The following is a 24,210-nucleotide window of genomic DNA, read 5'->3' on the forward strand; positions in this document are numbered from 1 at the left end:
AGGCGTTCTAATGTTCCAATAACACACACAACAGGAGGGGACTAGAAAAATGTGGAGAGAGAAAAAAAAAAGACTCGAAAGCATTCAGAGTAGTGTACGAGCACCCTCTAAGGAAGCTGTCTTTATTTGTATTTTGAGAGTGAACACATATATGGAAAATGCTGTGATGGTGACACAAGGCTCAGTCCCTTTTTAAGTGACTTCCTGGGGAGAAAGTCAAAGACGTGGGGAAGCAGAACAATGGAATGCAAACACAGAAATTACCTCTATTCACCTCGGTGAGTAAACACATGGCCTAAATGCAGCCATTCCCAAAACGCATCTTTGCTGGAGGTAAAGGCTAAGTAAACAAAACGCCAGGCTGTGTGTCTGAGACAGGTGATGCTGCATATACTGGCCTCGTATTTGGAGAAGGAATTTTGGTCAGGCCATGATGAGAAAGGCAGAATGGTCACATGGAATCAAAAGCCCAGTTCTTTGTGACCGGGCACGTTTCACTGGCAACAGTTAACTGTATACACGGCCGTTTACTGGAATAGGGGTTTCGGCTTCCCTTCCCATCCCCAAAGCAGCACAACAGGTAGGAAATGGACGCAGAACAGAGGAGCATGTTGTTAACTGGGCGACTTCAGTGCAGCCTGTGGGAATGAATCCCTGGGCCGGGCTGGAGTGACGGTGCCCTCGGCCGCATTCCCCAGGGTCCTCTTATGTTGTGCGATGGTTATTTACAGGAGGGTTAGACAAAATAGTTAACTACTAAAGGTATCCCAAAAAGGGCCTGAGAAAATCTGGTTAAAATGTATAACCTTGTATTGCTACGGATGGGAGCAGTCGTTTTTATCTCTTTTAAAAATAATAAAAAGATTCTGTTAAAAAATATATTTATCCAGAAAGGTGTTGATTTGAACTCTAAAAAGCAACGTGGGTTCACCGTTTTCCCTTTTGAGTACAGAGCCACTGAGTTCTGTCTGTAGCTCCCTTGCTCATTTCAAGCCCACCCCTTCCTCTCCAGTGTGCCCAGGGCACGTCGCGGGGTCTTCCCAGGCCTCTGGGTGGAGACCTCTCACCAGAGAAGGCATGAACACACCCCTGCTTTGGTGATCCTTTGGCCAGCCTGCCCACTTCGAGAACAAGCCTCGGGCTGTCCTAGCTGCTCCTTCAGGGTCAGGGTTAGCTGCCTTGGGTTTAGCCTGGAGGATCCTGCTCTCAAAGGAACTGCCTTTACAAATTCAAATCAGACCCCTCCTCGACAAGAAGTGGAGGTGGTTTGAAACTATCAGTAATTTTTAAGGCTAAGGCAACATCCGTTGTCATCTGTATCTTAATTTGATGCAAATAGTTAACCCTAAATCTAAAACAGATCCTGTACTTATCTCCTCTTCAGCTGTGGCGGGAGGGGTGGAGTAAGGTGGGGGTGGCTTCGGAACAGTGAGGGTGCCCTGGAAACCCTGTACAAAGGTAAAAATGAAAGAGCAGATCGGCACAGGTGATCCATTTCTTTGGTGAACTGTAAAGAAGTGTCTCCTAGGTCCTCCTACACCACGCTCTGCAAAGGCTGCTGCTCTCCTCTATAAAAGCACCCGACTCTGCAAGAACTCGTCATCACTCCTCGATAAAAATTAATCTACAAACCTGGGGGAGGGGCAGTGGGAGGAGGGACTGGGTTTGTATCTAAAGCTGGTAAGTAAAAAACGTGACCTGCAAGCCAACAGAGCTAATGGAAAGTGACGATGCTCTCCTCCCCTGATGCCTGGAGCGCGGGGGCTGCGGGACCCCAGCCCGTTCACCGGGGAGCGTGGCGGGTGGGCCCGGAGAAGCCCCAGCCCTGCACCTCTGCAGAAAGCGGGAGACAGCTGCCTTCTGCTGCACCCGAGTAAGGTGCAGTCCCGCGCAGGCGCAGTCCCTCGACCGGGAGCGCAGACAGGGGGCGGGAGGCAGGCGGGCCTATTTCTCGGTGAGTGACAGCTGGAGGACTTGCTGCAGCTCCGCCTCCTCCTCGCGAAGCCGCAGCTCGTGCTCCTCCAGCTCTTTGGCGGAGAGCTCCATGGCTAGCTGCAGGTCGCTGTCAAAGCGGCTGGTCTCACCGGAGGTGTTGGAGCCCAGGCCTTCGGAGCTGCTGAGGAGGCTCTCCTGGATGGCCCTGCGTTAGAACCACAGAGGGGAAGAAACAGTCACCCCCGTGGGCCAGCAGCACCCATGTTTCTTAAGCCGGGACCCAGTGCCCGCCAGGCCAGGCGCTTCCTGCCCACTCAGTATGCATGGGGCCATCAATCTCACCTAACTGGGGGTGCAGGTGCTGGGTGCTGGTACACACCTGCCCGAGATCACCCAGCCTCTAAGGGCAGAGCTAAGAATTGAACTTGGATCTATTTTAAAGCAAATCCCAACTTCTTCAACAGGTTTTCATATGTGCCCAGACTATAGGAAGATGTTCCATAAAATGAGTCTTTCCAGTTAAACCCCCCCTCAAACGGATAATCTGGCAACTTCCCGGTGGTCCGGTGGTTAGGACTCTGAATTTCATTGCCAAGGGCGTGGCTTTGATCCCCAGTCGGGGAAATTGTATAAACTTCCCACTAAGGGCGACTCAGCCCGTCTGTGATCATATTACATTCTTTGCAGATCAGAAAACATTTACGGGGTGCCTTTCTGCCCATGACACTGGTGAGGAACTGGTCAGCAATTCTATCACCAGTTCCTGGAAGCTCAGCCACCGCGAGCTTAGAGCTAATTCAATGAGGAACTGCCACAAAGGAAGGAGAACCAACATTTTATGAAGTCTCTCCCACCAGGCCTGCTGCTGCGTGTCCTATGCACCTGTACCAACCTCGGGTTAATCAAGAGTCATGTCAATCACCTCTCATACTGGGCGTCATAGGCATGTGCCTGGCTGATCCCTCCGTTAGAAGCTGGTCCTGAAAGCTCCTAGGAAAGACAAACAGATGCATGTGAATACCCCTTAGAAGGAATAAAATGTTGTACTGACAACAAAATGAAAGCAGAAAGAACAAGATTAACAATATTGCAAGTCCATTATCATCAGTGCTGGGTGAAAACTAACAGGGACTGGGATTATCTCTAAGGTAACACCCAAACGTCAGGTAGATAGGGTCCGCTACCCTGAATGACAGCTACCAGTTTCTCTTACTTGACATCAAACAAATCTATTAAAAACTACTCAAGCTTAGGCAAAGTTTAAATGAATAAACCAAGTAATTATTCTAGAGCAAGACCAGAATACGTAACTCATTATTGGTCATCTTTGGCTACTCCTCTTTTCAAAATGTATGGTCAAGGTTGATGCAGCTGTTGGAAAAATAAGCTCACTTAGAATGGGGAAAGGAAAAGCACACTGGACTGACAGTGAGGGTGAGGGGAGAGACGCCTCTCAGGGGGACATGCCAGCGCTGGGGTCTGGTCCTGGGCCCAGCAGCCTCAGAAAACAAAACGGCTCTGAGAATAGGTCCATGTGAGGAGGGGCTCATGCTACCAAGCTCTGAGACTCCAGAAAAAGCAAGAATGTGAAAAACCTCGGCTGGGAGGACACCACAGTGTGGGCACCATTCACAAAGCTTAGTGGCTCCATGAAGGCAGGCGCTGGGGCTGCTTCACCACGGAAACTCCCAGCACCTGGCACAAGCCTGGCACAAAGCAGGCACTGTACAAACCTCTGCTGGATGAATGATGTAAGGAAACCAGTGGATAGCAGGAGCCCAGGACCACACCAAAGGGCAGAACCAGATCCCACTCTTGTAGAGCAGGAAGCCACCAAGTCTGGCAGGGAACATCCTGTAAATGATGCTGACTGGGGCTATGCACACGGTCTTATATAAGAAGCTTTCATAAAAGACCAGGGACATAAAATATAATCTAGGTAAATACCACAAATATGCCAAACTTGTCATTCAGAACCAAAGACTGAGGCCAAACGGGAGGGAAAACCTTCCCAGCCCTGCCACTGGTTCCGATACATGTACCTGGCTTCGGCTGGACTCCAGTAGGCTCTGCTGGATGGCAAACTGCATTATCTCGTAATCTTCATCCTGCAGATGCACATTCCTGCCGTTGTCTTGGACATGGTAAGATTCAGGGATTTCAAACACAGACTGATCAACCTCGAAGTCTGTGAGGGGGGAAGCTGCAACACAGAAGGCGGCAGTCCAGTGCCTGAGTCAGCAGAACAAACTTCCACCTCGACTCTCATAAACATTTTTTAAATTAAAATGATTGATGTCAAGACTTGCTGCTAGGTGAGAGAGATTTCAAAGAAGAATAACCTCGACAGGGAAAAGTACCAGAATACTGTTTTGTTTTTTTTCCTTTGTGCCTCGACTTTTTTTTTTTTAATAATATAATGCATAATCACCAAAAAAAAAGAAAACAAAAAACACAAGACTGCAAAATTAAAAGTGAAGATCTCTCTCCCTACACCCTGTCTCCTATTTCCAAATGCCAGAGGTAACCAGTGTTTACTTGTGTGTCCTGAGGAGTGTGATATGTGTGTGTGTGTGTGGATATACACACAATCACACCAATGTCTTTATCTTTTCCTTTATTATGAAAAACAGTAAACATATAAAAGAGTATATAACACACCTGTAAACTCAAAAGTGATAATAATAAAAACAAAGGCCTGCATATCCTTCGACTAGCCTAAGACACACAACACTATTGTACCATAATAAAAAAGAAACTCAAAAAAGAAAATAAAAAAAGAAAAAAGAAAAAAGAAACTGAAAAAAATCCAATTAAGTTTCAATATATTATAAGTGAGTAAACTGGGAAATAAAACTAAGAAACAAATCCATTTACAACAGCATCCAACATCTGAATGGGACTGATGGCAAAGGAGCCTGAGGAAATTTGGGGGGTAGTGGAAATGTTCTGTATCTTGCCTGTGGTGATGGTTACATGGGTTTGTATACATTTGTCAAAATGCAATGAACGGTCACATTTAAAATGGGAGGATGTGATTACATGTCACGCCTCAGTAAAGTTGTTTTTTAAGATAGGCTGTCTTTTTAATTCAAGAGGGGTCATACTCATACATTCCTACAAATTTTTTGTTTTACTTAATCGAAACTAAATCCAAAAGTTTCTTTCAGGACAGAAATCAACTTCATAAGATACTCTAATTTCAAACTGAATAATCAGTATAATGATTAAATGTATGAATTTTTTTAAAATCATAAAATCCAACTTTTTTTTTTTACCTGAATCAGACTGGGTCCCTTCCACATGTTGAGATACAGTTTCTTCAGCAGTGCTACAGCCATTAACATTTCCAAATGTAATCCGTGCATTTAAGACATGAAACAAGGGAATTTCTAACAAAATAAAAGCTTTTATAAATAAACTTTATCCAGAAGAATAAAAGCCACCACTTGGTGAGCACTTACTATGCTGGTACCATGCTGAGTACTTTCTATAAGTATGATTTCATTTAATCATAACAACCCTTTCCCAATATTCAGATAGGAAGACTGAGATTCAGAGAGGTTAAGCAACTCCTTCTAGATCACAGGAAGTGATCGAGCCAGGATTCAAGTGTCATGAATATACAACTATCCAAAATGTAAATTCTTCACAAGCAATTATGTATTATATGTGGTATCATGTGCACTAATTCAAGCCCTAAAACATATTAATGTATCAAAGGATCTTAGTGTCAACTGTCTTCTTCAAATAGTAAGTCTAATTTGAAGTTTCACTTCAGTAAGGTTTGATCTTAAAACAAGGCATGTATCCCCTTTTTATGTCTTTTTCATCTGTCAGCATCATCTGTAAACAGCACTGATGGCGGGGGAAAATTCCTAATTTTGATGTGCAAAATGAACTAAGAACCAGGACATTTCTGTAAATCACACTGAACTCGAGGCAAGTCTGCCCTTTCCTGTTAGGTCCCTTGTTGGGTGCTCCTCTGCTTGACTGAATGGTACCTATTTTGATGGGAAATCCGGGTGGGAACTCCAGTTTGATGAAGTCTCTTAGCCGGGCAAAATGTGCGCTGGTGCGGGCCATCAGGTCAATGATGGGGACCACCTGCTCCACCAGGGACAGCGGGAAGTCCTCACACATCCACAGTGTTGCTTTAAACCTGCCGGATTGCGTGAGATAAGACCGACCAAGGCTGGCTCCCCAATATGGGGGGGGCTGCGTGATTCCCCTGCAGTAGCCTAGACAATGCCTGCTTCCCCATGCCCCAGTCTCCCCAGTTATCTCACACCCCCTGTGTCAGAGCTGGGAAGGGACGAGAGCCACAGAGAACTTGCATCACCCCTGAAATCAGGGCAACTGGGGGCAAATGACCTGCGCCACAAGCCTTAATCGATAGCAAGCAGAAAGTACTGGTAGCTGGGGGAAACCATTTCATTTGACCAGCTGAGGCTTGTCGGCAGTTAAAAAAGGAATTCTTATATCCAGTCTATATTCTATTTGGAGAAGGGCTAATAATAAGACAGGAAATTTACTGTCACCTTTCATCAGATAAAGTGATTTTAATTTTTTTGGGGGGTCACTCGGAATGCAGGATCTCAATTCCCCAACCAGGGGAACTTGTGCCCCATGAACTGGCAGGGCAAGAAGTCTTATTAACCAAAAGACTGCCAGGGAAATCCCAGTGATTTGAAATTATTTTTCAAGGGAGGGGCTGGAAGAAGAACCATGACATGGGAAACAGCACAACTTCTCAAACAAATAAGAATCTGTAAGTTGAAAATGACCGCTGAGTCCCTCTTACTTTTGCGTCCTAATTGTCAGCTCCTTTGGCCTTCCGATGTCCCTGTCTTTCAGATCGAACTCTTTGTTGAAGTACTCATCAGGCGTGATGGCTGTGGGGTTGTGGGCCGTGGCGCACTCTGTCGTGAGGTCCTGCCGAGCCAGAACTCAGGGGAGTCAGAAATGCCAACGCTGCTGGCAAGTGGAGGTCTATGGCACCCAGCCTCTGAGGTGGCTGTGTTAACCAGCTACAGAGCAGGAAGTTCTGGTCATTAACTTTTTTTTTTAACTAAGTTACTGTGCAGAACACCTACAAACCTATTACCAAACTACATGGCTAAGCCTAATGGATTTCTCCATTTCAAATCGTTTCTCCAATCTCCTCTGCCTTTTTACCTCCTGATTAGAGAAAGGAAAAAGAAAAGAGATATAGACAGAAATATCTGAAAGCATATCTTCAGACTGAACCCAGGGTTCAATCCCTGGGTCAGGAAGATCCCCTGGAGAGGGAAATGGCAACCCATTTCAGTATTCTTGCCTGGAAAATCCCATGGATGGAGGAGCCTGGTGGGCTACAGTTCATGGAATCTGAAGATCTGACAATCAGGTTCCAGCTCTGTCCTTCTCTAGCCTGTGACACTGGAAAGGTCACTTCATTTTTCAGACCCTCAGTGACATCCACAGCAGCAAATTTCAAACGGTTATTGTGAGGAATGAGTCAGAAAATGTTTATTAAGGAGCTCTATTAAAATATAAAGTCTCGAATCCTTTTTTTTTTCTTCCGGTTCCATTTTTATAGAGAGGTCCTAGTTTAAAACAGATATGAGAGAAAGCACCTGATTCTATTATCACTATCTGCCTCTAAAAATCTTTTATTTTTCAAGTCTTACTCATCTTATTCTCTTCCAAAAGAACATCTCTGATTCCAACTCTTAAGCCTTTTCAAATTAAGTGGCCTGCTCAGGATGCAGGAAATGCCACCAGTAGCACAGAAAAGTCACCTCCTGTTAAACCATGCTGGAAGTCACGTTTTGACTTACCCCTTGAGCACCAAACTGGTGTTCCACAGTCCCAAGCAGCGATTCCAGTGGGTTCCTGTCGGCTACAGAGGGGGGAACGTTTATTTGACTTATGATTATAGAAAAGGATTCCCGTTCTACCTTCATGTTTCTCCATTATGCATTAGGAAATCCATCCATGAACAGGCCAATAAAATCATCTCTAATAACCATCAGCTAACACTCTTTCTGGGGGCTTCCCAGGTCGCTCAGTGGTAAAGAATCCGCCTGCCAATGCAGGAGACCTGGGTTTGATCCCTGGGTCAGAAAGATCCCCTGGAGGAGGAAATGGCAACCTACTCCAGTATTCTTGCCTGGGAAATACCACAGAGGAGCCTGGTGGGGCAATAGTTCATGGGGTTGCAGAGAGTCAGATACAATTGAGTGACTGAGTATTTCTATGATACTTTTATCAAGGTCTCTAGGCTCGATGAACAGAGTTTTAAGAATTCAATCAGAATTACTACAAAGAGTTCAGACTTAGGAATGAGCCAGATCTGATTCCAGCTGCACCTTGTGGGTCACCTCCTGTGTGACTGAGGCCTTAGCTCCCTCATTTGTCAGACTGGACTAAAGGGGACAGCAGTGGAGGAGGGAGTTAACTCCTCCACTGTGACTGCAGGCTTCCCACATGCTGCAGGCCCTGGTCTCCAACGTGCAACAACTCATCTCATCCTCGCCATGACTCTTAAGGCAGGTCTGGTAGCTGAGGTGACCACAGCACAGAGTGGACCTCACAAGGCCCTACCAGCCTCAGCGAGCTGAGATAAGGCGGCCACATGCTGGCCACGTTTTGGTTCAGAGCCCAAGTCCTGTCTGAATCTCCCACCGTGACGCTTTGCACTAACTCACTTCAGTGATAAATACTCTTCAATATCTTTACTTTTTCAACTTGAATTCAACAACTGTTCTTCATAAAACATCAGCAAGGTCTTGTGAATGGCTTTAATTACAGCTGATGCCAACTACAGGGAAGTGCCGCCAGGAGTGAGTCAGACTAGGGAGAAATTTGTAAGGAGGAAATTCAGATTGGCATGACCCCATCACATTGACCCCCGAGTTTAACAGAGCCGATGAAGGTGTGCTCTAGGCTAGAAACGGGGTGGCTGGGGGGCGGGGAGAAGGGAAGAGATTACCTTTATATCTTTTTTTTTCCTCCTCGGTCAGATGTTCTGTCCGTATTTTGGTGATCACACTCACATTGTTCACCGTGTAAACCTTGAGAGGTGTGTGCAAAAGGAAACAGTGACATGGGGAATCAAAATTCAACAGATAAGCAATAGCAAGAGCAAGAATGCTGAAGCCAAAACAAAACAAGCCAAAAAAAAAAAAAAAAATCCAGCAAAATAAAAATGAGAAATGGTTAAACATTCATTAGGACTTTTCAGAGAAAATACAACAGCTACCAACTTAGAAGTGCCTCAGTAGTTACTCTGCATTCCTGACATCCTTCATTACCCCTGAGGAGTTGACAGGGACAGGCTGCTCCTGCCTACTTGCCCTTTATGTTGCCAAACCCTCTCAAAGAGGGGCCTGCAGTGTACACCTCCCAGCTGAACTTCTCCTAAGGGAACTGAACCTGCGTCGTGTCCTTGGACTGATTTTTGGTAATCTTATACCGAGACTGACCTGGACAGCCATCTGCTGGGGCAGAAGGAAAACAGAAGGAACACAAGGTTCTCTACACCAGTAAGATCTAGAGAAAACCAGCAAGCCACTGTTTAAAAGGTATTCCGTTTACTGACCCCAAATTATTTTAACTGCCAGGGTCAATGCTCTGTTTTCAAGGTTGACTGAGGAATACTGGGGTCTGGAAAGTCAAACGGTATGGTTCACAGAGAATTAACTGAGGATGCCTAACACCAGATTCCCAGTGTTCAAAGATTCAGGGAAGGAACACACGCAGCACTTCTAAGTGAACCTCGCTGAGCAAGACGTAAGCCTTCCTTGCTCACTCAGAGGCCCCCAGAGGACCCTGCCGCTCCTGGCAGTGTCGCTGTGAGCCATCAACCCCTGCCGCACTGCAGGCCTAGCGAGAGGCCAAGAGACGGCTTCCCAGGTGACAAAATGCCAGGTGACTCGAGCGACTGTCGTCTCCACTCTGACAGCTGTGTTCCAAATTCACTGACGTCATGTGAGTGGGCTGGGAGCCGACTGGTTTACAGTGAGGTTGACTAAGAATGTTGGGAGACTCCTAAAAGCTATTTTGCAATATATATTTTTTAAACCTACTCAGGTGATTAAAAAAGAAAAAAAAATGAACAAGCATGTTAAATCTAGTCCTTTCTTTTCCTTTTGTTTTTAAAGAAAAAAACTGTCACCCCCACCAGGACAACTGATACTGGGACTGATTTCTCTACAGCACAGTTTCTCTTTGGCCTAACTAGAGACCTCCTTGGGATGTGCTATCTCACCTTCTGTGAGTCAAATAAGATACAAATCCAAGGAAGAGACACGCTAGACAGAACTTATTCCCCAGAGCACCTCCTCAGCACAGATGCACGACAAAGTCTGGAACAGACCCCTCATTTGCATAGAAGCTAAAGAGCCGAATGAAATCTTATTTTAAGAGTGTCCTTTTACCTTTGCTTCGTAACCATTAACAACTTCTGCTTTATCTGTCCTCCAGCCCCAGAATCCGGATTTAGTTCTGATAAAAAGTGAACACCACAAATTTCCACATGTACAATATGCCATTCAGATTCATCCCTGCAGCCTTTACAGGTTTTCTTCCCCCAGCTTAAGTGAGCGAAGGACACTTGGAAATTAGGGTCCCTCTGTCCACGGAAGGATGTTGTTAATGACAGATGGCTCTAGCAGCTCCCCCGCACCCCCTCCCGCAGTTATTCATCAACTGGCCTCGCCCCCTCGGCAGAGAAAGCCTCCCATCTTGGCTTCGGGACAAAAGCTGCCGGCAGAGGTGACAAAGGTGGTGGCACTCATGGGGCAGCTGTCTCGGAGGAGTGCGCGCAGATGACCAGCGTCCAGGGGCTCGCCACTAGGTCGGGGAGCCCTTATGGGGTCATCCAGACCATGGGCAATGACAGAGTTGGCAGCTCCAGCCCCTCGAGCAGCCGTATCTCAGTCTAGGAATTCTTAGATCCGTGAGGCACAGGCCATCCTGCTCCTCGGGAAGGAGAAAGTGGGTGGGGAGGGAATTCATGGCTGTGGGGAGCTGCTTGCAGAAGCCGTGCGCACCAGTAAAAAGGCTTGGGAGGCACACTGTCTCCGGTTTGGTGCAGCAGTGGGCGGAACCAAGTCTCAAGCGGCTTTTTAGCCTAGCCCTCGAGTCCAGCTCCGCTGAAGCTGCTTTAAAGCAGTCAGCACTTCAGCAGCAGCTGCAGCCTTGGGTAAGTGCCTGAACCCCTCATTACTCCACTCAATATATGCCTGGAAAAAAATGCATTTAGGAACCAAAAGCAGCCAAGAGGCTGTGGATCGTTTCCAAGGCAGCGCACCCTGGGAAACGCTACCACGCCCCGGGCAGCCCTGCCCAGACGGCCCTTTGTCTAGGACATCACATCCCAGCTCCGCTGTGACTGCTGCACGTGGGCCTGCCTCCCGCCCCGACCCTGGGGTGACGCGGGGCACACACAGGTGGCAGGGAGGGGGTGACCTGCACCCTGTTTTTCTAAACAGCCTGCTTTTCTTCTGATGAGATCTGGTCAAAGCAGTTAGTCCAGGCTGGGGAGAAGGAGTGTTAGGTGTGTATTAGAGCCCATCACAGAAAGGAGGGGACAGAGCCTTGGCTCTCCTGCTCATCGTCCGCCTTAGTGCAACGCCAGCCAGCAAAAACAAGACCCGGAGCTGACGGGGGCTCAGATCATGAGCTCCTTACTGCAGAATTCAGACTTACACTGAAGGAAGTAGGAGAAACCACTAGACCATTCAGGTATGACCTAAATCGAATCCCTTACAATTATATAGTAGAAGTGACAAATAGACTCAAGGGATTAGATCTGATAGACAGAGAGCCTGAAGAACTATGGATGGAGGTTCGTGACATGGTACAGGAGGCAATAATCAAGAAAAAGAAATGCAAGAAGGCAAAATGGCTGTCTCAGGAGGCCTTACAAATACTGAGAAAAGAAGAGAAGCGAAAGGCAAAGGAGAAAAGGAAAAGATATACCCATCTGAATGCAGAGTTCCAAAGAACAGCAAGGAGAGATAAGAAAGCCTTCCTCAGTGATCAGTGCAAAGAAATAGAGGAAAACAACAGAATGGGAAAGACGAGAGATCTCTTCAAGAAAATTAGATATACCAAGGGAACATTTCATGCCAGATGGGCACAATAAAGGACAGAAATGATATGGACCTAACAGAAGCAGAAGATATTAAGAAGTGGTGGCAAGAATACACAGAAAAACTATACAAAAAAGATCTTCATGACCCAGATAATCACGAAGGTGTGATCACTCACCTAGAGCCAGACATCCTGGAATGTAAAGTCAAGTGGGCCTCAGGAAGCATCACTACAAACAAAGCTAGTGGAGGTGATGGAATTCCAGTTGAGCTATTTCAAATCCTAAAAGATGATTCTGTGAAAGTGCTGCATTCAATATGCCAGCAAATTTGGAAAACTCAGCAGTGGCCACAGAACTGGAAAAGGTCAGTTTTCATTCCAATCTCAAACAAAGGCAATGCCAAAGAATGTTCAACCTACTGCACAAGTGCACTCATCTCACACGCTAATAAAGTAATGCTCAAAATTCTCCAAGTGAGGCGCCAACAGTACGTGAACTGAGAACTTTCAAATGTTCAAGCTGGATTTAGAAAAGGTAGAGGAACCAGAGATCAAATTGCCAACATCCGCTGGATCACAGAAAATACAAGAGAGTTCCAGATAAACATCTACTTCTGCTTTATTGACTAAGCCAAAGCCTCTGACAGTGTGGATCATAACAAACTGTGGAAAATTCTTAAAGAGAATAGCTGACCACCTGACCTGCCTCCTGAGAAATCCGTATGCAGGTCAAGAAGCAACGGTTAGAACTGGACATGGAACAACAGACTGGTTCCAAATTGGGAAAGGAGTATGTCAAGGCTGTATACCGTCACCCTGTTTGTTTAACTAAAATGCAAGAGTACATCATGCGAAATGTTGGGCTGGATGAAGCACAAGCTGGAATCAAGATTGCCAGGAGAAATACCAATAACCTCAGATATGCAGACAACACCACCCTTATGACAGAAAGTGAAGAGGAACTAATGAGCCTCTTTATAAAAGTAAAAGAGGAGAGTGAAAAAGTTGGTTTAAAACTCAACATTCAAAAACTAAGATCATGGCATCTGGTCCGATCATTTCACAGCAAATAGATGGGGAAACAATGGAAACAGTGACAGACTTTCTTTTCTTGGGCTCCAAAATCACTCCAGATGGTGATTGCAGCCATGAAATTAAAAGACGCTTGCTCCTTGGAAGAGAAGTTATGACAAACCTAGACAGCATGTTAAAAAGTAGAGATGTTATTTTGCCAACAAAGGTCTGTCTAGTCAAAAGTATGGTTGTCCAGTAGTTATGTATGGATGTGAGTTGAACCATAAAGAAAGCTGTGCTGCTGAAGAACTGATGCTTTTGAACTGTGATGTTGGAGAAGATTCTTGAGAGTCCCTTGGACAGCAAGGAGATCAAACCAGTCAATCCTAAAGGAAATCAGTCCTGAATATTCATCGGAAGGACTGATGCTGAAACTCCAATACTTTGGCCACCTGATGTGAAAAACTGACTCAATGGAAAAGACCCTGATGCTGGGAAAGATTGAGGGCAGGAGGAGAAGGGCACGACAGAGGATGAGAAGGTTGGATGGTTTCACCGACTCAATGGACATGAGTTTGAGCAAGCTCCGGGAGTTGGTGATGGACAGGGAAGCCCGGCGTGCTGCAGTCCATGGGTCACCAAGAGTCGGACACGACTGAGCGACTGGACTGAACTGAGTGCAGTGTGACCCACTCAAGGAAAGGGAGGGCTCCTAGGGGATGACCCTGCAGGCCAGCTGTCTCCAATTCACTTTCCAGAAACACATTTAGGGACCACACCTAACCGATCAATAAACCCAAGGCCCCTTTTGGTCAGCGATCAATGAAAATTCAGATCTTCCTTTGGGGGAACCGATCGATCCTCAGTTCCTGTCTCTCAGTAAGAACTCGATATCCTGGCATAAGAAATCATAGCTTTCTGGCACCTGGTCTTCTGAGGGACCAAAGGATGACCCAGTCTGCTCCATGGCATCCTTTGTGGATGCTGAGAAATCAGAACCACGCTTTCTCTCTGGGAACCGCCAGGCTCCTCACTCACCCACCTCTGCACCATCCGCCACCCCAGCTGCTCCTTTGCCTTCCCCATGTCCACTCTCTGACAGCTTAGTTACTGAACTCAACGTCTACATCCTGTTTTAAAACCCAAGATTCTGGTTTTAACTTCTTGATAAACTGTATGTGCAAAGGTATCTGAAAATGACAGGAGGAAACCCAGCCTCTTCTTCGGCCATTTTTCCTCTGCCTGTCTCCACTGAGACCAGCACCCCAAAGGCCACTGAGCTGGTGCTGGGCTTGGAGGCTGCCTCACAGGTTGGGTTCTGTTTGAGGTGGGCAGGGCAGGAACCTTTCAGACGAGAGAAAAATCGAAACTGCAAATAGAGGGTCTATACCCACAGGCCAAACTTGAACGTGGGAAAAGTACATGTTTGCAAACATCAAGCTCCGAGTGACAGATGAGAAGAAAGAAAGGGAAGAAAGAGACTATCCGAATATATCAGACCCTCATCTGCTAAATTTAATCAGCTGAACACTCGCTCACACCTCACTAGGGTAAGAAGTAGGCAAGCACACCTTTTCTATTTCTACCAGCAAACCTCACCCTCGTGAGGGGCTCAAGTCCTTGCTCGAAGCACGATAAACTCACTGAGCACATATTTCATTCCGAGCCCCACCAAAACAGCAGCTGCTTTCCAGAAAACTCTCTTTCAGCAACCCTCCATCAGCTGCAAATGGAGGGTTAGCCTGAACTATCTGAAAACCCCGAGGCCACAGGAATACAAAATACAACTCAGTACAAATGGAAGGCACGGTCATTGCCCGTCTACCCGCTGGGTAACAGCCAGTAACCGTCACCTCTCTGTAAACGACACTTCGGACCAAACAATGACCCGCAGCTCTGCCGCTGAACTAGAGGCAACAGTGGCTCTTCTCATGACACCTGAGACTTCAGCCCAAGATTCACTCTTCTTCTCCTTTCAGCTAAGGAAACAGAAACCCGGAGAGGAAGCCGCTGGCTCAAAGCCGCAGAGGGAGCAGCTCTACCAGTCACGCCAGGTTCCTCCAGCCCTTGCTCTCCCGTCTTCCAGCTTTCGGGGCAGAGCCCTAAGCAGGCGGGCCCTCCCGCCCTGCAGAGGCAGGTGCTCAAGCCTGGAGATGTCTTCCCAAGACTCTTCCAGGTATGGTCAGTCCCTAAACCTTACTGTCCTGGGAAGACAGCGGCTGTCACCTGGTGAGACTGGTGCCCAGAGGCTGACGAAAGGGCACTGACCCTGCCTCAGGGTGTCGCTCCCAAGGCAGCAGATACCTGACGTTTTCTCTTCTGCTACCAAGAAGCACCCTAATTCCACAGCTTGGTCTAAATTAGGGGGAAGGGGCACTTAAGTCTTAACATGTGACTACACAGAAGACTCTTGGTTTTAGTAGTAAATTTTCTACTGGAAAGAAAGATGAAAAGAAAAAGACAGAACAGTTCATATAATCATTAAGAGAGAAGACAGCCCGAGTCCAGGAGAACACTGTGTCGGCTCAGACAATGCGGCTTTGGCCTACAGGGAGCGGGATGTGACATCCTAGGCAAACACTCAGGGCTCGTGGAGACTCCCTGGGTTCAGTGTGATCTCTGGAACAAACTCTTAGCCTAACTAATAGCTGTGACAGCCTCTGTCTCCCTCACGAAGCCCTCCCCGCCTCGGCGCCGCCCCTGGGGAAGACACCGAGTCGGTGTTCTCACCTGGCTTAACCACCACACAGACCTCCCCAGAGGCTGCACCAAACAAAGTCTGGAATCAAACTGAGACCCTCCAGACTCTTGCTCAAAACCGTTAGGCCTCATGGGGAAGCAGAGGGCGGGCAAGGGGGAGAACCACATTGAATTGTATGCCAAGTGTGAATCTGATTAATAACCACATTCGATTCTGGATCACTTCTGCCTTGGAAACTCAAAGGTCCACGGTTTAGGACAAGGGAGCCTTGTGGACTGCCAAACACAAAAATCAAATTCAAGTAAAATCTGTTAGAAAAGGGCCCATAAAAGAATATGAAGATGTTTCTCCAAGACTTCACCAAAGTGTGATAAAAATGCCACATGGTGGAGGATGCTAGCTGTGGTACCCATTTGGCTGGAGCAGAGATCAACTTTAAAGTCCACGAGGGTTTCTTACGCCATAGTAGAAAAAAATTCTAATCCACCCATAATTTCCAATTAATATATACATGCTATAAAGATGGCAGTAATGGGATTAGACATGAAAATGCAGAACTTAAATCCGTACCTTTCGAAAGCAATGTTTTTAGTATCGAGGCTGGTGTTAATGACGGGGCTTGTGAGCCGCCTCTCAACCTCCCTGCTTTTAGGTTTCATCAGGTCCAGAGTGAGGCGTTCCATTTCCTGGGAAAGGTCAAAGTGTTCAGTGGTGACCACTTTGTCATCATGGTTGACTTCCATCAACTCTGCCCAGTTGTCTGTTAACGGAAACAAGTGCATAACTAAGCAGAGTGCAAGGAAGATGCAAAACCAAAGCTTCGTGTATTAAGCTGCATCATCTTTCACTCACACACACACACACACACACACGTGAACACATTTCGATGGTGAAAAATCACTCTGAACTTAGCAACAGCAGTGGCGACTACAAGGGAAACCCCTCACCTTCTCCTTTAAAGATGAAACTCCGCCTCCCTCTTATCCAGCTCATGTTCTCAAAGCCCAGCAGTGTGATATCCACACGCAGTTTGGCACCACTTTTCCAAATGCGACAGACATCATTCGGGCATATTCGGGAAACCAAGGGCACTGGAGAAGAGATGTGCACTACTGAGAAAAGTCTGGGGGCCAGGCAGAACAGTCAGGCCCTGCAAATCAGGACCCTGACTTTACTGAAAGGGCAGGAGAGGCAGGGTGCCGATGGTCATACAGAACTGGGCCTGGCTCCCACGCTTAAGATACAAGAAGTCATTCGTAAAGAATGAAAGCAGACTTTCAGTTCTAGAGCCATTTATAAAACTGCAGATCTATGTCTAAATCAATTTCTCGAGTGTGTTCTCAGTCCCAAATGAACCCCTCTTATTGACCGCCATCAGGGCTAGTGTGTGTCCATCTGGCCGTCCTCATCCAAAACACATGCTACTCTTGCCATCTGGCCTCAACCCACTATACTGTCATTCCGACGATTCATGAGATCAGATGTCTAAAATATGCTGCTTTTTAACAAAAACCTGGGGTCAGGGTGATTATCTTCATTAAAAAGAACTCAGATTTATAGAAGACTCTGAAGTTCTCTTCTTTCATACACTTTTTACTTCGTTTAAATGTTTCATGGCAAATATGACTTCGTGCCTGAAAGGGAAGTCTGGAAGTGAAAATAGCTGAGGCTCTGGGAGTTGGAAGCTGTCATTAACTGATCTACAAGACACAGAAGTAGAACATCTAGGAAAATTACTGTCAGTCAATTTGCCTTACATAAGATTTTGGAGCAATGCATCCATTTTGTTAAAAAATGAGCTATTCCAATATTCCAATATTCATCTTCTTCCTTAGAAAAACAAGTTTAAAAGAATCACATTGAACTACATATGGAAATGAGTAATGGAATTATGATAAAACTACTTACTAAAGACTTTAGCCCCTTTAAAGTGACATTTAAAAAAACGAATAATATGGATAAATGTCAGCCACAGGTAACAAAAGGAGACAAAATTGTCTATATATTCTATTGACAAATGCTTGGGAGAAAAAGTCCCATGCGTGTGGGGTAAGATTGGAAGGAACACACCTACAACAGTAAGCACTTGTGCTTAAGTAGGACTGTGGGCGACTGTTACTCTCATCTATGCATTTCCTAGACTTAAAAAATAAATATGTAACTTTCATAAAAGAAAAATAAGCCTATTTTCAAGCTAAATAAATTTCAAGCTCACAACCACTCACCCCAGCTGGTGAATTCCCATTTCATCTGCACATAAAAATCCGGAGCCTGAAGGACAAAGGTTTAAAAGGAATCACTCCTGCTATCAGAAACTAACACAACATTGTAAATTGACTATGCTCCAATAAAAATTAATTTAAAAAATAAAACAAACTAAATTACCCTTGGTAGCATTAGCTAAACACAAACACAGTAAGGGTTGATAGGGTTGTTCAAAAGAGAGAGGGAGAAAGAACAGAGAAAATATGAATAAACATAAATTGCAAACCCATCAGACTAAATGCCTATTTTTATACTCAGGCTGTTATTTTATCTCACTATAAAATACGTCTAGACAGTTAATAAAGTTAACTGCAGGCGACAAGGTTGGACAGAGATAAAAGTCAAATCCGATTTAAGAGTTCAGTTGGGTTCCTAGCAGTGAGGGTCACAGGCTGGTGTAAGCAAAGAGAAGGAGCGTGGACCCCAGCTGTTTCACAGGGAGCTTGACTGCAAAAGGCTCGTGTGCTGGGATGGGGGGTGTTTATCAGGCCACCCTGAAACCAGGAGGAGAGTGTGAGACATCACTGCCCCAGGAGGCTGAGTCTTCCCTCCAGACTTTTTCCTCTTAAACTTCTAGATTCTGGCTTTTTGAGGTTTCACACCACCACAGCAAGCCTGTTTAGAATCATTTTCTGACCCACCATGAATTCCTAAAGAAAGTTCTGGGAGAGCTACTTGAGAAACCCAAGAAGATAAAAGCTAGAAATTCCAGATTCCAAAGATGGGTGAAGTCACTCCAAGGGACAACGGAAAAGAAACATGGACATGCAGTGAGGAGATGCTGTTGAAAGACAGGCCGTTAGGCATGGTCTCTGGTGCCATGGAGCACCAGGTCATTTGTGAGCTGTCTATAACCTCCAACACAGGGTATAATTCAGGGCAGTTCACTGCTATGGATCAACACAGGTGAAAAAAAAGTCTTTTACATGGAATTTTAAAATGGGGGGTGACTAGGTAAAATAAGTCATTTTCTGCTTTGTCAAATGAACAGGTGATGTTTTTAGTTCCTCCTACAGTGAGTTAGATAAGAAAACAAATCTATGTGATCTTTGTGCACTCACACCTATCTATTTAAAAATCAATGGACACAACAACTTATATTTCATGGATGGTTTCTGTGCAGTATGTGGAAAATCAATGTCTTAGGCAGGATTTAGCTTAAGTGTTAATAGTTTTTTAAGAAGAATGCTCAAATTGTCTCACAGCAAAGTTATTCCTCTTCTCAACAGAGCTGTTAATTTTTCTCAAGAAGTGTGGGAAGCTGATTTATCTAGCAAGTATCTTTGGAAATGCTTGGGGGAGCTCACTTCTGTGCTTAAACTGAGAATAAATGACGTGAAAACTGAACCGCTGGCTGCCTCAGGAATACTGCACATGGCTGACCAATAAGACAGCTACTGCAAGTGACAAAGGCTACCTGAACAATGGTAACCATCATCACAAACAATCCAAGAGGGACTTTCCTGATGCTCTAGTGACTAAGACTCTGCACTCTCAATGCAGGAGGCTGGGGGTTTGATCCCAGGTCAGGGAACTAGATCCCACATGCCACAACTAAGAGTTCCCATACTGCAACTAAAAAACTTGCATGCTAGGTTGAAGAGCCCACGTGCTGCAACTAAGACCCAGCGAGGTCAAATAAATAAAGAGCCTAGAAGTAAAATCTTTTAAGAAACTTCTCCAAGTGTTACAGAGCCCATACCCTTTAACTCACAAGACAGATAAACTGCCCCAAAGCTAGTAACTCTAAGTTCAGGCAATGGATCAGAAGTCACAAAATACTACTGGCGAGAAGTGACAGAGTTGTCAAGGAGAGTTGCACACAGACTTCTGAGCCTCAACAGGCCCTGACAATCCCCAGACAGTAATGAAGTTCATTACAATTTCCCCAAGATGACCTGAGCGCAGGATGCTACTGTTAAGAAAACAGGCAGCTAGACAAATTAATTGCCTGATGTCCATTTGCCTTTAGTTCTAACTTTTAAATAGCATTTAAAAGAGTCGGTCTAGTGACCTGGAAACATACTTTGTGAAAGACATCATACATTTAACAGATCCAAAAGCAAGGAATCACACTATTTGGTATTCAATACATTGTTTTCACAATCCTTAAAACTGTCTGGGAAGGCACACAAGGATGTCACACTCTGCCTGCGGCTGCTGTGTCAGCATTTAACTCCACTGATGGCGCTGTCAGTTTTTATGGCTACCTCGAGAATTTTCTGGAGCAACTCCGGAACTCCCTCAAGGGCCATGGACGTGTTGTGGAAGTCCCGATGCTGAAGGACCGTGTACACCATCTCGGGGTCGCCGGTGCTCACAGCCTCATGCAAAACTGGAAGGCAAAAAGATGTAATCTGATCACCCTGTATTCTCATACTTACTCACAAATTCCAAAGCCAGCTTGAAAAGTATCTCTCTGCATGGAAGGCCAAACGATTTCTTTAAAGTGGGACAGAGGCTCCAGCCCCACCCAATCTTCATGACCACCACTACTTACTTTAACCCCTACCTGACTGAGAAGAGAACAGAGTACTCTCAGCCTCTTGAGCAAACCTGCCATTATTCTCTTTCCCCCATTTCTTACTACTGACTCTGAAATCCTGATGGTGTCTTCAGAGCTGGCTTTCACTGTGTCACACGCAGCTGCGGAGAGGGGCAGGCAGGTTGTGTGCATTCTTGCTCGGTCAACCCCACATTACTGGGACCAGCAGGAGGGCTTGCAGAATAAGTGTTGTTATTGTTTTGTTGCTACGTTCTAACTGACTCTTCACAATCCCATGGACTGCAGCACTCCAGGTTCCTCTGTCCTTCAGTGTCTCTGGGAGTTTGCCTAAATTCATGTCCATTGAGTCGGTGATGCTATCAACTATCTCATCTTCTGCCACCCTCTTCTCCTTCTGCCCTCAATCTTTCCCAGCATCAGAGTTTTTCCCAAATGAGTTGGGTTTTCGATCAGGTGGCCAAAGTATTGGAGCTTCGGCATCAGTCCTTCCAATGAATATTCAGGGTTGATTTCCTTTAGGATTGACTGGTTTGATCTCCTCAAAGTTCAAAGGAGTCTCCAGTCTCAAAACAAGTGAAGTCCCAGGATTTCACTGGAGAAAGATACTACTTTCAGCTATAAATTTTTTTGGCCAGGGGGTGGGGTGAGATATGACCTTTATTTAGCTTATCCACCACATTTTTTTTTTTGGTACAGAAAAAATGTCTGTACCAAACCAAATGTTTGTTACTATAATTTCTACATCACAATTAAAACCCAAACAGTTTTTCAAAAACAGTCATCTCAATCAAAACTCACTACTTCAGAATCAATAGTTTCTATAACACTAAAACATAGTTAAGACTCGAATGCAGAAATTTGGCTTGTTGGAAAGCTAATTAAGCTTCCAACTTGCTCAAACAGAATTACAAAAAAGGCAAAATTGTGTTATTCCCAGAGATACAGTCCACTGGAATCACCAACACTGGATAGCTGTAGGGGTATTCAGAGTCCTGAGATAATGAGGAATCCAGGCTTCTGTTGTCCTCTCTTCCCAGAGACTTGTGGATGTGTGGACTGACATCACCACCAGTAACTGCAGCCTTGATGAGAGAGTCCAATTCTTCATCTCCACGAATAGCAAGTTGCAAGTGACGAGACGTAATACACCTTACCTTCAAGTCTTTTGACACATGTCCTGCCAATTCAAGCACCTCTGCGGTGAGGCACTCCAGGATGGCTGTGCTACACACAGTGGCAGTCACGTCCACACGTCCATGGCCGATGGTCCTAGATTTCAGGCATGGATGAATATGGGCCCCCAGGAACTGCAAACTGACTCTCTGCGAATGAGAAAGCACCTTTGTGTTGGCCTCTCCAGAGTCCTTCCCAGCCTTACCGTCAGCCATTCCGAATTGTGCTGAGGCTCAAACAAGTAAGGCAGAGAAAGGACTAGTCAGGCACTCAGCGAGAGTCCGCCGCCTACTCCTTCATCACGTGGTGATTCAAACTGCCTATCGTTTCCTTCTGATTGTCCATCATGATGGATTTGCTGGAGTTATGGCCACGTTCCTCAGGGGAAACCGGGTGTTCGCACTCGTGTCTGGTGCCCTGAGAGCTGCTTTCTGGATGAGGAGTCACCCTCCACCCTGGGCGCTTGGCCCAGGACACAACCGGGACCATTGTGCTGCAGACAAGCCAGTGGCCTCGGAGGCTCTCAGCTCCTTCCCCTCCCTGAGTCCCCAGAGAGACAGAGCTCAAGAGAAAGATGACTCTGAGGACAATAAGGACTGAGGCTATCCTTTATTCAGAGAGAGAAAACAAAATGGAAGGCTTTACGCTATTTCACTAGTACACTTGCCTGTCCAACCCTCGCGATTTTCCTTTGTCACATCTGCTTTATGTCGGAGCAGGACTCTGGCAGATTCCAAATGTCCCAAAGAAACAGCAAGATGCAACAAGGTACGACCTCGAGGATCCAGGGCCTCCACGTTCTGTAAAGTAAACACTGGCATTTATATAACTGGATATATTACACAAAAACGTGGAAAGGAGTTTCAGAGCTTAATAGTTAAGTATAGAAATTAAAAATAGTATTTGCACACTCAAGACAGCAGTACATGGGAAAAACAAATGCTTACACATGGGCACAAACTGAAATGTGACTCTGGGGGCTATAAATAAAGGTGACAGTTACTGAGTTCCTTTTGCTATAAAGTTAAGAGCCTCATAAATAAACACTGGCTACAGGCCTCTGATCATCAAACACAACCTGAAGCACAACAGCACTCAAATTAAGTCTAAATAAGGCTAAGGGCTTGCATGGAAACACAGCCACCCCGTGGTGTGGAACGTGGGGGATTTCTCCAGCACATCTCAGCACTCAAGTCCAGAACAGGAAGTGCAAGGACTTTAATCAAAACTGAAAGTACAGAAGATAATTTGGGTCAGACTAAAAGTACGTTCTCTAGCTGGATTCCCACCAAAACACCACTCTCGTTATTGTGTGTTGAGCTCCAAGTGCCCCGAAATGGCAGCATCCGTGGGTCCTACATACAATGAGCGTGACCCGCCAGGCACGGGTGTGGACACAGATAAACATCCATGTGGCTTCTACTCTTCATTCCTATTCTGGTCCTCCCTCCGGCACCGGCACTGGGGTCCAGGGCTCAGTCTGAACGGGTCAGTGCTGCTTCCCAGAGACAGCTCTGAACATTCTTCCAAGGATACAAGAAACTTCCGTGGGGCTTTTGGAAAATAAAATCCTTTAAGGGGACTCCCCCAGTGGTCCAGTGGTTGGGAATCTGCTTGCCAATGCACGGGACATGGGTTCAATCCCTACTCCAGAAGATCCCACGTGCTGTGGAGCAACTAAGCCTGTGAGCCACAACTACTGAACCCATGGACCAAGACTCTGAGCCCTTGCTCCTCAACAAGAGAAGTCACAGAAATAAGAAGCCTGCGCATTTCAATGAAGAGTAGCCCCTACTACTAGAAAAAAGAGCCTCTGTGCAGCAATGAAGACCCCCCACAGCCCCAAATCATGAGACTGCTTGCTTAGAAAATGTGCTTTATGTTGATGTGCGATGCTAGTCATGGCGCAGCCTCCAGAGAGATCCAGAACGAGCCACTTTCGGCCACAGGAGAGGAAGGTAAGCAGGACTGTGGGCAAACAGTCACTATCCAACAGCTACCTGACCTCCCTGTTTTGCTAATTGTATCACGGCCACTGTGAAGTGAAGACAGACTGGTATTGAGGAAAAACAGAAGTGGCTGCAGACATTCCGCTAAGTGAACATGTGTCCTCCTGGACCAACTCCAGGCCTCAGGGTTCTCTCAGGTGCTGAAATGCCATCACGTCTTCTAGAACGGGGCCCACACCACCTCCTGGGGTTCCCTGACTGTTCCAACAGGATGGCCTGTTTATCTCACTAGAGAATTCCAAAGGGCAGGATCTGAATCTTCTGATCTGAATCTGAATCTGAAGGATCTTATACTTCTTCGCTTCTGCCGCCCTAGTCTCTAATTTGTATTAAATTATTGTTCTTTTCTTTGGTAAAGTAATGTGGCTTAAAACAGCTGAAGTTTAGCAAGAAAGAAAGACTTAGCAAATTCATTCTTATCTTTCATGCCTGTTATAGATGATGCTTTCTTACTCAACAAGTTTTATGTACTACAGGAAAGGTACTAGGGTTAGCATGCTGCTGGACACAGGAGATGCTTAACA

At 45.8% G+C, this 24,210-nt stretch overlaps 1 protein-coding gene across 3 annotated transcripts in view; it reads right to left on the reverse strand.

Annotated features, from left to right (window-relative positions):
• Positions 1 to 90: 90 nt before the first annotated feature.
• Positions 91 to 24,210, reverse strand: part of ANKRD13A (ankyrin repeat domain 13A) — a 35,059-nt gene continuing 10,939 nt past the window's right edge. The window contains exons 2-15 of one of the 3 annotated variants that reach the window (XM_020906964.2): positions 22,345 to 22,477; positions 20,209 to 20,333; positions 17,959 to 18,004; positions 16,681 to 16,824; positions 16,304 to 16,493; positions 10,359 to 10,425; positions 8,912 to 8,993; positions 7,758 to 7,819; positions 6,740 to 6,870; positions 5,940 to 6,097; positions 5,214 to 5,327; positions 3,978 to 4,138; positions 2,858 to 2,925; positions 91 to 2,140 (exon numbers count right to left, since the gene is read on the reverse strand). In XM_020906964.2, coding sequence (XP_020762623.1) covers positions 1,945 to 2,140; positions 2,858 to 2,925; positions 3,978 to 4,138; positions 5,214 to 5,327; positions 5,940 to 6,097; positions 6,740 to 6,870; positions 7,758 to 7,819; positions 8,912 to 8,993; positions 10,359 to 10,425; positions 16,304 to 16,493; positions 16,681 to 16,824; positions 17,959 to 18,004; positions 20,209 to 20,333; positions 22,345 to 22,477 — 1,677 coding nt within the window. In that variant the 3' untranslated portion in view covers positions 91 to 1,944. Of the gene's footprint in view, positions 2,141 to 2,857; positions 2,926 to 3,977; positions 4,139 to 5,213; positions 5,328 to 5,939; positions 6,098 to 6,739; positions 6,871 to 7,757; positions 7,820 to 8,911; positions 8,994 to 10,358; positions 10,426 to 16,303; positions 16,494 to 16,680; positions 16,825 to 17,958; positions 18,005 to 20,208; positions 20,334 to 21,658; positions 21,748 to 22,344; positions 22,478 to 24,210 lie in introns of those variants that run through there. The other 2 variants (XM_020906975.2, XM_020906967.2) reach the window with 2 other exon arrangements.

The sequence above is a fragment of the Odocoileus virginianus genome, chromosome 12 (assembly GCF_023699985.2).
Source record: "Odocoileus virginianus isolate 20LAN1187 ecotype Illinois chromosome 12, Ovbor_1.2, whole genome shotgun sequence".
NCBI lineage: Eukaryota > Metazoa > Chordata > Mammalia > Artiodactyla > Cervidae > Odocoileus > Odocoileus virginianus.